The sequence below is a fragment of the Diadema antillarum genome, unplaced genomic scaffold (assembly GCF_040938485.1).
Source record: "Diadema antillarum isolate AM-2024a unplaced genomic scaffold, OU_Dant_1.0 seq00000946_RagTag, whole genome shotgun sequence".
NCBI classification, from domain to species: domain Eukaryota; kingdom Metazoa; phylum Echinodermata; class Echinoidea; order Diadematoida; family Diadematidae; genus Diadema; species Diadema antillarum.
Window position 1 is genome coordinate 787,501 of NW_027271795.1, and position 12,157 is coordinate 799,657.

A 12,157-nucleotide genomic window follows, 5' to 3' on the forward strand; every position below is an offset into this window, starting at 1 on the left:
GGGTATTTTGAAGTGGTTCTCTTTAATGAACATCTCCAGTACTGAATCTAACATTATACTCTTTATACAATCAGACACTTTCTGATACAGTGGGCTCCTTTTATAACGAAGTCCTCGGGACCGGTAGTTTTCTTTCATTGTATCGAAATTTCGTTATAACTGAACAAATTAACAATAAAAAAGCATAGAGCGGAAAATGTTGCTACCTGAATTTTGACTTCGTTAGAACAAGAATTTTGTTATATAACCTTGTTAGCTATAGCGGGGGTGTACTGTATGCTATTTCAGTTTCTGCGACGCTTTCTTTTTCTTTTTCCACGAGCAATATTGTGCTATAAAACAAGACCGTAATTATCAATGATGGGTCTATCTTTATGCCAGCATATATTGTAATGTGACAAGAAAAATATACACTGTTTGTCTCAATCAAGTATTGTTTTCGATGACGGTTTCTTCGTGGGCTATTTGATGGGTGTCGGCTAATGTACCTATATACATTTTGTTTGTGTACAGCGATTAGGCATGCGATTGTATGTATAGAAATCACGAATGAATTAATGAAATTTTATACGTGTAAAGCTATATTTTGAGGTATTCTACCTGCTTGCGGCACAGTAGAAGGGCCACGTACTCCTTATCTCTTAAAACGGAAAGTAATAAAACGGGATCAATCGATGTTCACTGTTTGTCTGTGTGTGCACGTGTGTGATTGGATATGTGTGCATGTGTATCATGACCGATTGTGTAAAATGATGTGACTGTACCTGTGTGTATGTGTGTGTGTGTGTGTGTGTGTGTGTGCGTGTCGAAAACGAATCTCCAGACAGCCAGATGCATGTACTCTTTTGTCGTGCAAGCTTCCCGTTATCTATGAGAAGAAATTACCACTTTCTGATTGACAGTCACACGATGACGTCAAACACGTCCAAGCTTCATAGAAGACCATGTGCTTGCCAATGCTGCTACAATCAACAGCTAATGAGTTCCATCAGTTTGTTGGACTATTTTCCTTGGCCGGGGCCGGTCCATCTGCACCTCCACTGCGAAAATGCTGGCAATGTGGAAAAGGATCGTGTGCTATGTGTCAAAGGCGAAGGCTAGGAATCAGCGCGAAAAATCAATCGTGGATTGCTTGCTTTTCGGTCCGCAATCTTTTTGCGCGGTCATGCCGGTAGAGCCAGTGCCAGTCACAAATTGGAAAGAAGGCTGTTATCCAAAGTAGAGTTCATTAGGAACTAGGTCGTTTCTACTGTTCTTATACGGGCCAGCTGAAGGGGAGGATTTGCTCTTCTTATACTCTTCTCCAAGAATTTTAATCGTAGTGCCCTGTTCAGCGCGTGTATACTCCTATTGATGCCGATGAACAATCGACTTCGCGGGCTACACGCTCTGCATTTCTGAGATAGCCTCGCAAATTGGTGCACAGCCGAACGTCGGGGTTGGGGTTTATACAGCTCCACGGCCAATTTAAACAGTTGGGGCACTTAATCTTGCACCTGGAATACGCAATATCAAATCAATTTCTCAGGAGGAGCACTAAATGTTTTTCGGCATATAAAGGTATATCTACCGCCTAATCACTTAAACAACAAGTATGACATTCTTCGGCAACAGGAGAGCCAGATTAAGGCAATTTATAACCACGGATGAAGGGAGCAAGAAGCAGAATAATATAGATATCCATACAGAAAGAGGTGGAGCAAACTGGTCAGCTGGAGCTGCAGTAAGATCATAATTCAATGACTAAAATGTCACACTACTAGGCTGGTTACTTCCATTTCGATTTGTTCTGGACTGAGTTGATGCGAGGTGTATTCTATTTTAATCACAGCTTTTCTAAGGTAAAAACATTCAGCGAGATGGAATACAATGTTTTACGGTTTTCAAAAAGATTTGCGATACTTTGAAAGAGATAAACTGATCACTCTTTTATCATTGCGCGTCTTTACATAGCTGAAAAATAAGTTACAAATATTATGAAAGTCCTGAGTGAGAACAAGAAGAAATGACAATGTTATTTCTATGACAAGGACGGTTCTGCACACTAATCAAAACAAGCATCAAGACACCGATGTAAACTTGACGCAGCAATGACATTTATCTATTCTCGTAGGTGTCACTTTTGACGGGAAGGTGAATAAACTCAGAGTTCGGGATTCCGCTGTGACTTGGGATTGACGTGACCTAAAAACAACGATCAATTTCCGCGCATGAATGGGCGCGTTCGTGCACCGACAAGGATCGCAGTTTATTTCCCACCCCGAGTGGGTGTCATCATCAGATGATTGTATATGGGTTGGCTTATGACATAGCGGGAACGCGGTAAAGGAAATAACGCGCATACTGTGAATCATAGGCCCGTCACCTGTGGTTGATAATAATTCGCACTGCGTGCTGCTAATTTCTGACGTTCCCAAAAGACGATCGAGGTACAGTTATATGAATTAAAACAACAACAAACAAATACACGAGATGAACGAAATAAAAAAATAGAAAGGCACAACCTCACAATGACGTAAAGGGAAAGTCTCCCACAACCATCCATCGGCGATGATACCAAACGAGTAACGCAAGGAATGTTACGGAAACAACAAGCATACACTCACTGTCACAAAAAAATGAAACATCATACGCGCTACCACATAGCAGTGTAAGAAATGTCGAAAATGTATTGTTCAAATAAAAAACAAAAATCGTCACGCGGTCTAACAAAACAACTTTGACAGAACATAGATATATGTACTTCTAAGTGGGCGAATATGTACTATAGGATGCATCATCTGGAATAATCTTATGCCTATCTTCAAGCATCGACAATTTACTCTCTCGAAGTGTTGGCCATACAAAAAAAAAAAAACCCACAAACATCACATTGACTTTACACCTTAACAAAATTTACTCATTGATCTTTGAATGTGAAAAAAAAATGTATAATTATATACAATCCATATACAGGTGTATATAGCAAAAGATGAAGTACTAGTAAGATATCAGTTGCCAAAGTTTATCAAAACGCAGCACCGCTCAAAATGCAAGCATGAATAAATAATGTTCAGAATACGACAGCAGCGTATAGCAAACTAGTGTCGACACTACAGTATAAAGACTGACTGTGTGATTATGCAGTGCATTCCCGTTATAACGAACACGGTTATGACGAAATTCCGGTTACAACGAAGTAGAAATTAAGGCCGCAACATTATCCACTCGATGTTCTTTATTGTCTATTTGTTCGATTATAACGAAATTTCGATGTAACGAAAGAAACCTGTCGGTACCAAGGACTTCGTTGTAACGGGAATCCACTGTACATAGAAAAGTAAGTTTTTAAAATCATAATTAGGTCTCTTACAAGGACTGCTGCCTGGAATACATTGTAACATGGAAGCTATATTGTGATACTCTTACTTTAATTACAATGCACAAGAACCCGTTTCAATATACTATTCACCGTTACTGCTGTCCCTGCTATATTTTTCCTCTTTCGAGAGCGCGCATCCTCACACAGACACTGACACACACACACACAAACACATTTTCACACTCTTATACCCTTTTCACATCAACCGGGACCATTTCTGCCTCCAACCAGGGAGGTAGGGTGTCACCTCTCTGCTCCAGCAATAATGCAGAAGGGCAATGGCAAAGAGGATGGCTTTCACGATAACAAAACAGACCAACAAGTCATTTTTGCGAAAAAGACATCACACAATTTCAGCCCCATATCTAACAGGTAAAAGTAGAGCAGAGACTCGCAAACACTACTTGATAGTTATACGAACGGAACGCTTTAAAATACGAAGAATAGCAATTATGACGTCACCGCGCCAATTGTTACGTCGTGAAACATACCATTTACCTTCTGTTATGTACTTTCCCACATTTTGAATTGGTTCATGCCATTTCACTGATCTGAATTATAGTATCCAGTGCAGACCCATGCTTTTAGTATTTTGTACATATTGTCACCTGGCCAATAAACGATTTTCTTCCGAGTAAAGTATGCTTGATTCAATTATGTATTATGATGCGTATAAGTAACATAGACAAATACATAACCGATGAATAACAAGACAAAAACGGATATTACAGCAACAGGATACATGTATATGAATGGATTTCCCAAAAAGCTAATACATAAACTCCATGGCATAAAAAGAAACGAATATGAAATTACAATGTATTTTCATTTTGATCGCAAACACATTTGCGATGTAAAGTGCAGTGCGGCAGAAAATTACGTTCACATTCAATATCACTAAATTTGGCTAACATATTTTGCTTTCCAAAGCTCTTCGAGAAAAATCGAGTAGATCGTATCTTTGCTCTTCTGTCGCTTTTGCAGCTGTGTTACGAATTCCCCTTGTCTTCAGTCCTATCTGTTTGTCGTGTGTAATGCTGCATTTTGGGAAATTCATTGGATATACCTGCATTGCTCTGCTAACATGCTACTGCACATGCTGGGTTGATTTCAATTTCAGCCAATACTATCATCTATTTTCAGTGGAATATGCGCAAGTTCAGATGCCCGTAAATCGTCATATAAAGTGGAAGAACGCTAATTATTATTATGGATTGTGATGTCATTCACTTTCTCACAACTCCACACTTTTCTGTATTTGTCATAACTTTTTTATCATACAAAACCTGCTGCATTTAAGAATGAACACACACACACACACACCACACACACACACGTTTGGGCTCCAGATCAAGATTGGAGAAAACTCGATCTTGAAATTTAAACGAAGTTACGTGTTCAAGATGAAAGACATGATAGGTCAACTGAAAACACCATGGTATCATGCCAAAACAAGGCACAAATGATTTGACTTTGAAATCACATTACGACTGTATAACCATTGAATATCGGAGAAAGGGTCAAACTATCTGTGAAATGCACTTTTTCGTTTTTCTCCGGCTTAATCGCAATGCTATATAGTAACTCCGTCTATAAAGGGGTAACGGCCACTTTATTGTACATGTTACCGGAGGAACCATACTATTCTAATTGTTTTGATCAAAGATTACAATAGAGATATCCGATATCACAAAGCGCGTTAGTTAATGCTGTAGTTTCCAATAATATGTTTCTTTAAACGTTGTATCTTGCATTCTGTTTCAAATAATGTGTCAATGCAGGTACATGTAAATCATCATCTTTGAATCTATGCAAAAAATCGATTCTATGTGTAATCCATTACGTAACAAGGGAATTGGGTCAAACTTTTTCCTACTTTTTGGTAATTTACATGGTATAAGTAATCATTAGACATCACATGAGGAGAAAAAAAGAAGATAACAGAGGGCGAAATTGATTACACAACGTCGTTTCTTCTATTCTTCTTCTTCTTCTTCTTCTTCTTTTTTCTTCGTCTTCCAGTGGTGCATATCCCCACCACACAATTATCACGTTTTGACTAAAGATTATTTTCCTGAGGTGCAGTTAGGAAATTTGGTACCCGCTTGATAGGTCCACTCTGAATGTCGCACTCTGTGGCGGATCTAGCCATTTAAATAATGCAGGCATAGGAACTTTACAGACTTCTACACTATAAAACATAAACATACATGATATGTTGAAGACAGAAAAACGTAAGAATGATAAAATTACATATTACTATCAAGCATGCTGCCCACACATCAAATTGGCAGCTCTGAGCTGGTATGTTTTGCTATTACATATAACTTGCCCGAGACTCACCGCTACAATCATCCGATGTTTGCTGCTATGTCCTTACTAGTTTAGAGTATTCACATTAAATCCCCGTTTTGACAGAACCTTCCAAATCAGAGTTACCGCAACAACGTCCGGGCATTTTTATCCATTTATTTTTTATCATTATTATCATTATTTTTTTTTACTCTGCCCGTACGGTCCACACAAAATGTTGTTCGGACGGTGTCGCTGTAACTTTTGATAAATTCTACCCTGGCCAGGAAGGGTAAATTTCCCCCTGCATTACCCCGACATTACCCTGACATTATCCCGACATTACCGCGACAATCCTTTTGTTAAGACGCTCTTGTGATAACATTCCGATGATACACTCAACACGCATATGCATGAGTCCAGACCGAATGACGCACCCCGCACCGGTCACGGGCATGGATTGTAACCATGCACACCCCTTGAATGGGTACGTTGTTATGGAAACCTACCCGGAGAAACTTTTTCATGTGTGTCTGTTCAGACGGTACCCCTCGCTCTCTCCTGCGGTCCTATTGCTAGATAGAGGTGATGAATTTTATTCTCTAGATGTTATGCCGACATTGTCGGGGTAAGGTCTGTCCAAAAAAAAAAAGTTGAGTAAGCAGCTCACACCGATATGATTGTGTCCGAACGAATTTGGTCTGCTTGCGAGCATCATGTAACTTTCATGTAACTAAAGTAATCACATTATACAGATGTTCGACAACCTATGATATGAATGTTGATCAATACAATTTGTAGTAGGATACCGAAAATGGCATTAATTTCAGTATCCATCTCATGTAATCTGCATGTTCACGGCGGCTAGTATTTACAAGGAAGCTAAATTGGATAAAGAAAACAACAACAGATATTACATACTTGAGTCCTTTCATGCGGTCCTGATGCGATCGTTCAGACGGAAAGTAATAGTTAATGACGCAACAAGGGAAACTATAACTGTCAATACCATTTAAAGTCTAAACAGGAAGTAAAATTTGAATAACGACTCATGTAAATTTTCGTATGACGTATAACTCGCATAATAATGGACTCAGCAAAACAGACTAACTTAAGCCTTCTCCCTCAGCATGAGGTTCTAATTTTATCCTATTCTATTCTAAAAAAAAAAAAAAAAAAAAAAAAAAGCCAACGTAAAAACAAATGTTCTAGTAGAACCAAATGTAATTGTCAGGTACTACATGTCACATTCCCGGGATCACATTTTACTAGTAGACTTAATGAAACTTCATTTTGACAAGTTTTCCCATACAGGATGTATCAAGTCACTATTGCACAAAATGATGGACTCGACTTTTTGAGAAGAAAGACCAACAAAAACACAACAATTAATCATGTAAAATTGCGACTTGCTGTTATTCATCATGTGTACTCAGACTAGCACTTCACTTTCCCCGTTCCCTATCGTTCATATCCTTATGACGACAATACACCGTAGGATTGTATTGATAATAGAATACACATTGAGACTTTGAGATAAAAAAACCGAGAAAAAGGCAAAATAGACAAATATTCAACACTAGCATTCAAATTTTTCATCATTTTGGTTTGTTGTTTTTATGGGGGTGAGGGTGGGGAGGGTTGCGCTTTATTATCCTTTGTCACTGGATGACAGAGAAAATGTCCGCAGGAAATCATCACGATTGAGTAATGCTGAACAGATTATCTGCGTCATGGTCTACAGTGAAAGGTTCAATCGTCATCTCTTTACTCAGTGGCATCTGACTGTTCAGGAGCTCCGGATGACGACGTATTGTTGCCGTCATGAAAACTCGCTTTCTGTAGCAAAATGACGGTATTGCCGGTGCATATTGCTACTTTGGTGTTGCTAGTAGCAGCTGCCACAAGAGGTCGCCCTCCAGTGTTCAGATCTACCGGGAGGTCGAAGTCTTTGAAAACTACTTCTTTCTCTTCACCAAATCTAGACGGGTGTAGGCAAAGAAAGAATTTATCTTACACTCTTAAAACATCCGAGTCAGAACTGACCTGGAACTGGGTCCGTTGGGGTCACACACCGTTCCGGGTCAGAAATGACAAGGAATGGGGTCAGATATGACCCGTTCAGAGTCATGAATTGGTTAAGGGTGACCCCATTCGGGGTCTTCATGACCAAATTCCAAGTCATTTTTGACCCGGAACGGTGTGTGACCCCAACGGACCCAGTTGCGGGTCAGTTCTGACTCGGATGTTTTAAGAGTGTAATAATATGGAAAAGAATTGATTTCATGCTTATTTGCTGGAACATGCATAATTATATATGCTTACGTAATTATGTATCTTAGTGTATCTACCAGTATTCACTACAGAGATTGGTATTGTAATCACATTCATGTTGACATCTACTTTTATTTCATTTATTTCGTTTCGTTTCATATCATTCCCAACTACGCAAAACATTTACATACATAAAATAACACAATATCAATACAATGTAGTAACGAAGAAAACTACGTGAAATGAATAATACTACGCATCACTTTCAGATGATATAAACTGAATTAAAATTAAAGTGGCAGGAAATGGGGGAGACGTACTGAAAGACCAAGCTTGCATTTTGTAGTCTCCTCGTGGACAATTTATGGCTAAATACCGACCAAAAACATATTTTATTCATTTCATTATTCCTGAAGTCACGACCATCAAACATCTTCATGCTCTGCAACGGAGTGGCGGCGAACTTTAATAATCTGAAAACAAGAAATACCTGTCATATACGGCCAGTGATGCCATCTGCTTCCCATCCTCAAGGACGTAAATCCCCAGTGCGAAAAACTGTCCACTCGTGTCATGTTTAGTGGCCACGGCTGCGGCCTGCCAGTTGTTTTGGCGAATTGCATCTTCGTTCTTGTCGTCCGTCGTATCGAGGATCTTCACGACCACGCCGGCCCTGTTCCATGCATCAGCGCCATTGTCGTCCACATTCCCGATGCTTCGACTTACCACGACGAGGTGTTCACCTCCGTTGGCAAACACCATCTGCAGCGGGGAGATATCGTTAACCACATCGACGGGTGGGACTGACAGCTCAGAGACGGTTCTCCTAAATTGGTCTCCGACCCACACCTGGCCATCGCCTTTCACGGCTAGACAAGATATTAGGAAACCAAATTCAAAATGGTTTCCTGGTAAATTCATGATTCGATTGTGCCAGAGTGGGTCGCCCTTCTCGTAGACAATAATACGGCTATCATTATACAGCAGGTAGACAGTAGATCCGTCTGAGTTTACCGCCATGTCTTGAAGCTGTGCTTGCTCTACGGAGAGCCAGGGTGCGGAACTGACGTTCCCGGAAGTATCGACGCAGTAGACGGCCTCGGTGTCTGCTACCATGAAACTCTCCGTAGCGGGATCGAAATGCATAGACCTGACGTCCGCCGGAGAACAGGGTAGCTTACACGTACTCATTACCTGCCACACCTCTGGATAGGAGATGTGGCCTAAGGAGACCAGCGATTCTAGCTCGTTGTGTTCGTCAAAGTGAACGTCAATCTCTTTGGAGAACTTTGCTGTGTTCGCTAATGAGAGGTCCAAGGAGTTGCTCTCACTAAAGGTGGCTACAATCGTCGTAAGGTAGTCACGCACGAAAGCCACTTCCGCGTGCTGACCGTCTTCCAGAGCATTATTGCCTATTCTTTTCGCCTCTCTTGCGCGTGACTCCGTATGTCCCAAGTCCTCATCGATGGACACTGTCTTGGCTAATACAGTTTCTTCGTCTTTATTCAACTGCTGTAACATCTCGTTAAAGCTCTCTTTCATGGTTCTGGTTATCACCGCGAGACGCAAATCATGTTTGCTCTTGAGTACGTCTCTCAGCGTGCCGTATCTCCGCTTGATGGACGTTCGAAGACGCTTCACCTTGCGTTTTTTGGTGTCCACTTCACCGAGGGTCGTATCGAGACGCCGAACAGCCTGCTTGATTTCGTCTCGCTTCTTGTTTGTGTCGGATGTCTCCGCAGAAGATCCGTGGTGAAGATGGCTGAAAGAGTGCAGGATATGGCCGGACTGGCGACACATTCCGCAAACGTAACATTTGCATGTGTGGCAGAAGTATTCTGCACTCTCTCCGTGCGCGCTGCATGTGTGAGTAGTCTTTTTGCGGACGATTGACACTTTTCCCTTATGTAAATCTTTCAATGAGACCACTTCGTGAGTGCACATTCTCTTGGCGTGAATGGACTGGCACACTGCACAGATGAAATTGTTACACGAGAGGCACAAGGCGGTGACCGCTCCATCCTCGTGACATGACTGACAGGTCATCGTGTTGCCTCCCGATGAACCTGCAGACGTTTTCCGCTGGTCGATGATCTCTAGAAGACGCGCCGCCAACTTGTTGCTGGTGTAATCAATCATTAACGACGCAACGCCTGCTTTGCCAAGATGGGTTTCTTGCCGACAAAGCGGGCAGGCCATGGACTTTCTCCCGCCACGGCCGTACCTCTTCTCGCACTTCGCTAGACATTGGAGGCAGAAGGAGTGCATACAGGACAAGAAACGCGCATCTGCGAAGTACTCGGAACAGACGGGGCACTCCAGCTCTCCCCCAATGGCTGCGATGAGCTTTGAGTCTGCCATGCTTTCAGCAGTCTGTCCGGGATAGATCCCCTGACGAATATCACGAGAGTCGGAGGTCAACTAGCAGATAGCAGACTATCATGTTCTGAAATGAGATGAAATAAAGTGGGATGAAATCATCAGGGCAGACGACTTATGTAACGTGCAAGCCAATGTTGCAACAACACTTTGATGAAATGCAACAGTAACGTCCATATAACTTACGTTGGCACCATGTGGGAGTTCGTGCATCCATTGATTTGCTCTTTTTTGGTTAGAAATTGAGAATCTGACACAAGTAGTTCACAGAAATGGCGTGATTACAAATGCACGGACTTAACAGAATCACAGTGAATGATAATGATAATGAAAAAGAGAATAGTACAATGGATGGTCGTTAGATTATAATAATGTGCCATCCATTGTATAACTCTTCTCTTTTTTTTTACCTGATGGCAAAAAAAGCAAGTGGGGGAAAAAAGCAAATATAGGAAAGTTAGCAATATTTCTAAGTTTCGTAAACAAACTCAAAATATTCATTTGTCTGACATCATATAAAACCCACTGCTCAGGACAACATTCATTTTGGAATGAATCTAGTCAAACTCTGAAACTTAAACTGTCTTACCGCTACACATTAATCTGTGTATGTGTAAAGTCTACTCGTTTTTAATCTTAGGCAATCATTGGTATGACTTTGTTTATTGTTTGTTTGTTTGTTTGTTTGTTTTTGTTAGGACTATGTTCTGTCGGTTTTGCCTTTTTAGCCTAATTCCACATGCTTATAAGTAATCTCTTGTAAATAGAGCAATATTTGCCAATAGAAATAGATAATCAAAATCACAAATGAATTACGTGAACCATTTTTCAGCTATCCCAACGAATCCGACTTACGAACAGAGCGCTGTAACTAATTATGGCGGCCATAACTGGGAGGCTTCCAAAGAAGAACATAAGTACTTTCAATGGGTTATGCAATGGGCCAGACTCCCTGTGCGTTGCTACGTCAGTGCATAGATTATTTTTGTTACACTGTTAGAACGCTGTGTAAAATTTCGTTGTTTAAAATATTGTTGTTTAAAATTCTACACAATGTTGTTTAAATATAGAAAATTGGAGCTTGATTGCCTTAAACAGCGGTTGTTTAAAAACAATTCGGAATGATTGTCCAAACAATTAAACAACGGTTGTTTAGTATTGATGGGCAAAAGTCATGTGATAGTCATGAGCCAATCAGCGGGCCTGCATGTATCCTTCGTCGCAATCGATCGCCGCCGGGCGGCCACCGCGCCACACACACACATACACGTACATCACACGTTTATGTACGTATAACTATACAGTAGCGCGGCTATTCATCATGATGGACGGCGGTGACGATGACTGCAATGCAGCTATATGGAGTCACGAACATTCTCAGCAAATGGGGTCTAGCTATAGAAGAACTTTGCCAGTCATTCCAAGGTATTTATTTATTTAACTGATATAGTTACATCGCTTCATGCCCATCTGTAATTTGCATGATGTATGAAGCTAGTCACGGCTCACGCTTTGGGTTCTTGGCCGGGCTGCGCTACGTCTCGCCTTCATGCATGTAACGTAATAGATCTAACAAACTGTTAATGTTAACTGTTAACGTTTAACGTTAAGTTAGGTCGTCTGTACCGGTACGTACATTATGTTTTTCAACCAACTCGTGCTTGTATAAACACTTGCATAATTCAATCCTTACATACATTTTCAAAACTTCACATAAAATACGAATTTCTTTTAAAAAACTAATCATATAAATCAGCGTACGGAATATTCCCATTGTTGACACAGTACAGTAGCCTATAAGATCCTCGTTGTAGATCTACAGTATTCTAAGTTGTAACAGGCAACCGTATC

The 12,157-nt window shown here is 40.8% G+C and overlaps 1 protein-coding gene across 3 annotated transcripts in view; it reads right to left on the reverse strand.

Annotated features, from left to right (window-relative positions):
* The window catches only part of LOC139741706 (uncharacterized), a 29,228-nt gene that overhangs the window by 867 nt on the left and 16,204 nt on the right, over positions 1-12,157 (reverse strand). For all 3 annotated transcript variants that reach the window (XM_071652288.1, XM_071652290.1, XM_071652289.1), the window contains exons 2-3: positions 8,418-10,373; positions 1-7,634 (exon numbers count right to left, since the gene is read on the reverse strand). The exon at positions 1-7,634 is cut by the window's left edge and continues 867 nt beyond it. In XM_071652288.1, the coding sequence (XP_071508389.1) occupies positions 7,421-7,634; positions 8,418-10,288 (2,085 nt within the window). In that variant the 5' untranslated portion in view covers positions 10,289-10,373 and the 3' untranslated portion in view covers positions 1-7,420. The remainder of the gene's footprint in view (positions 7,635-8,417; positions 10,374-12,157) is intronic.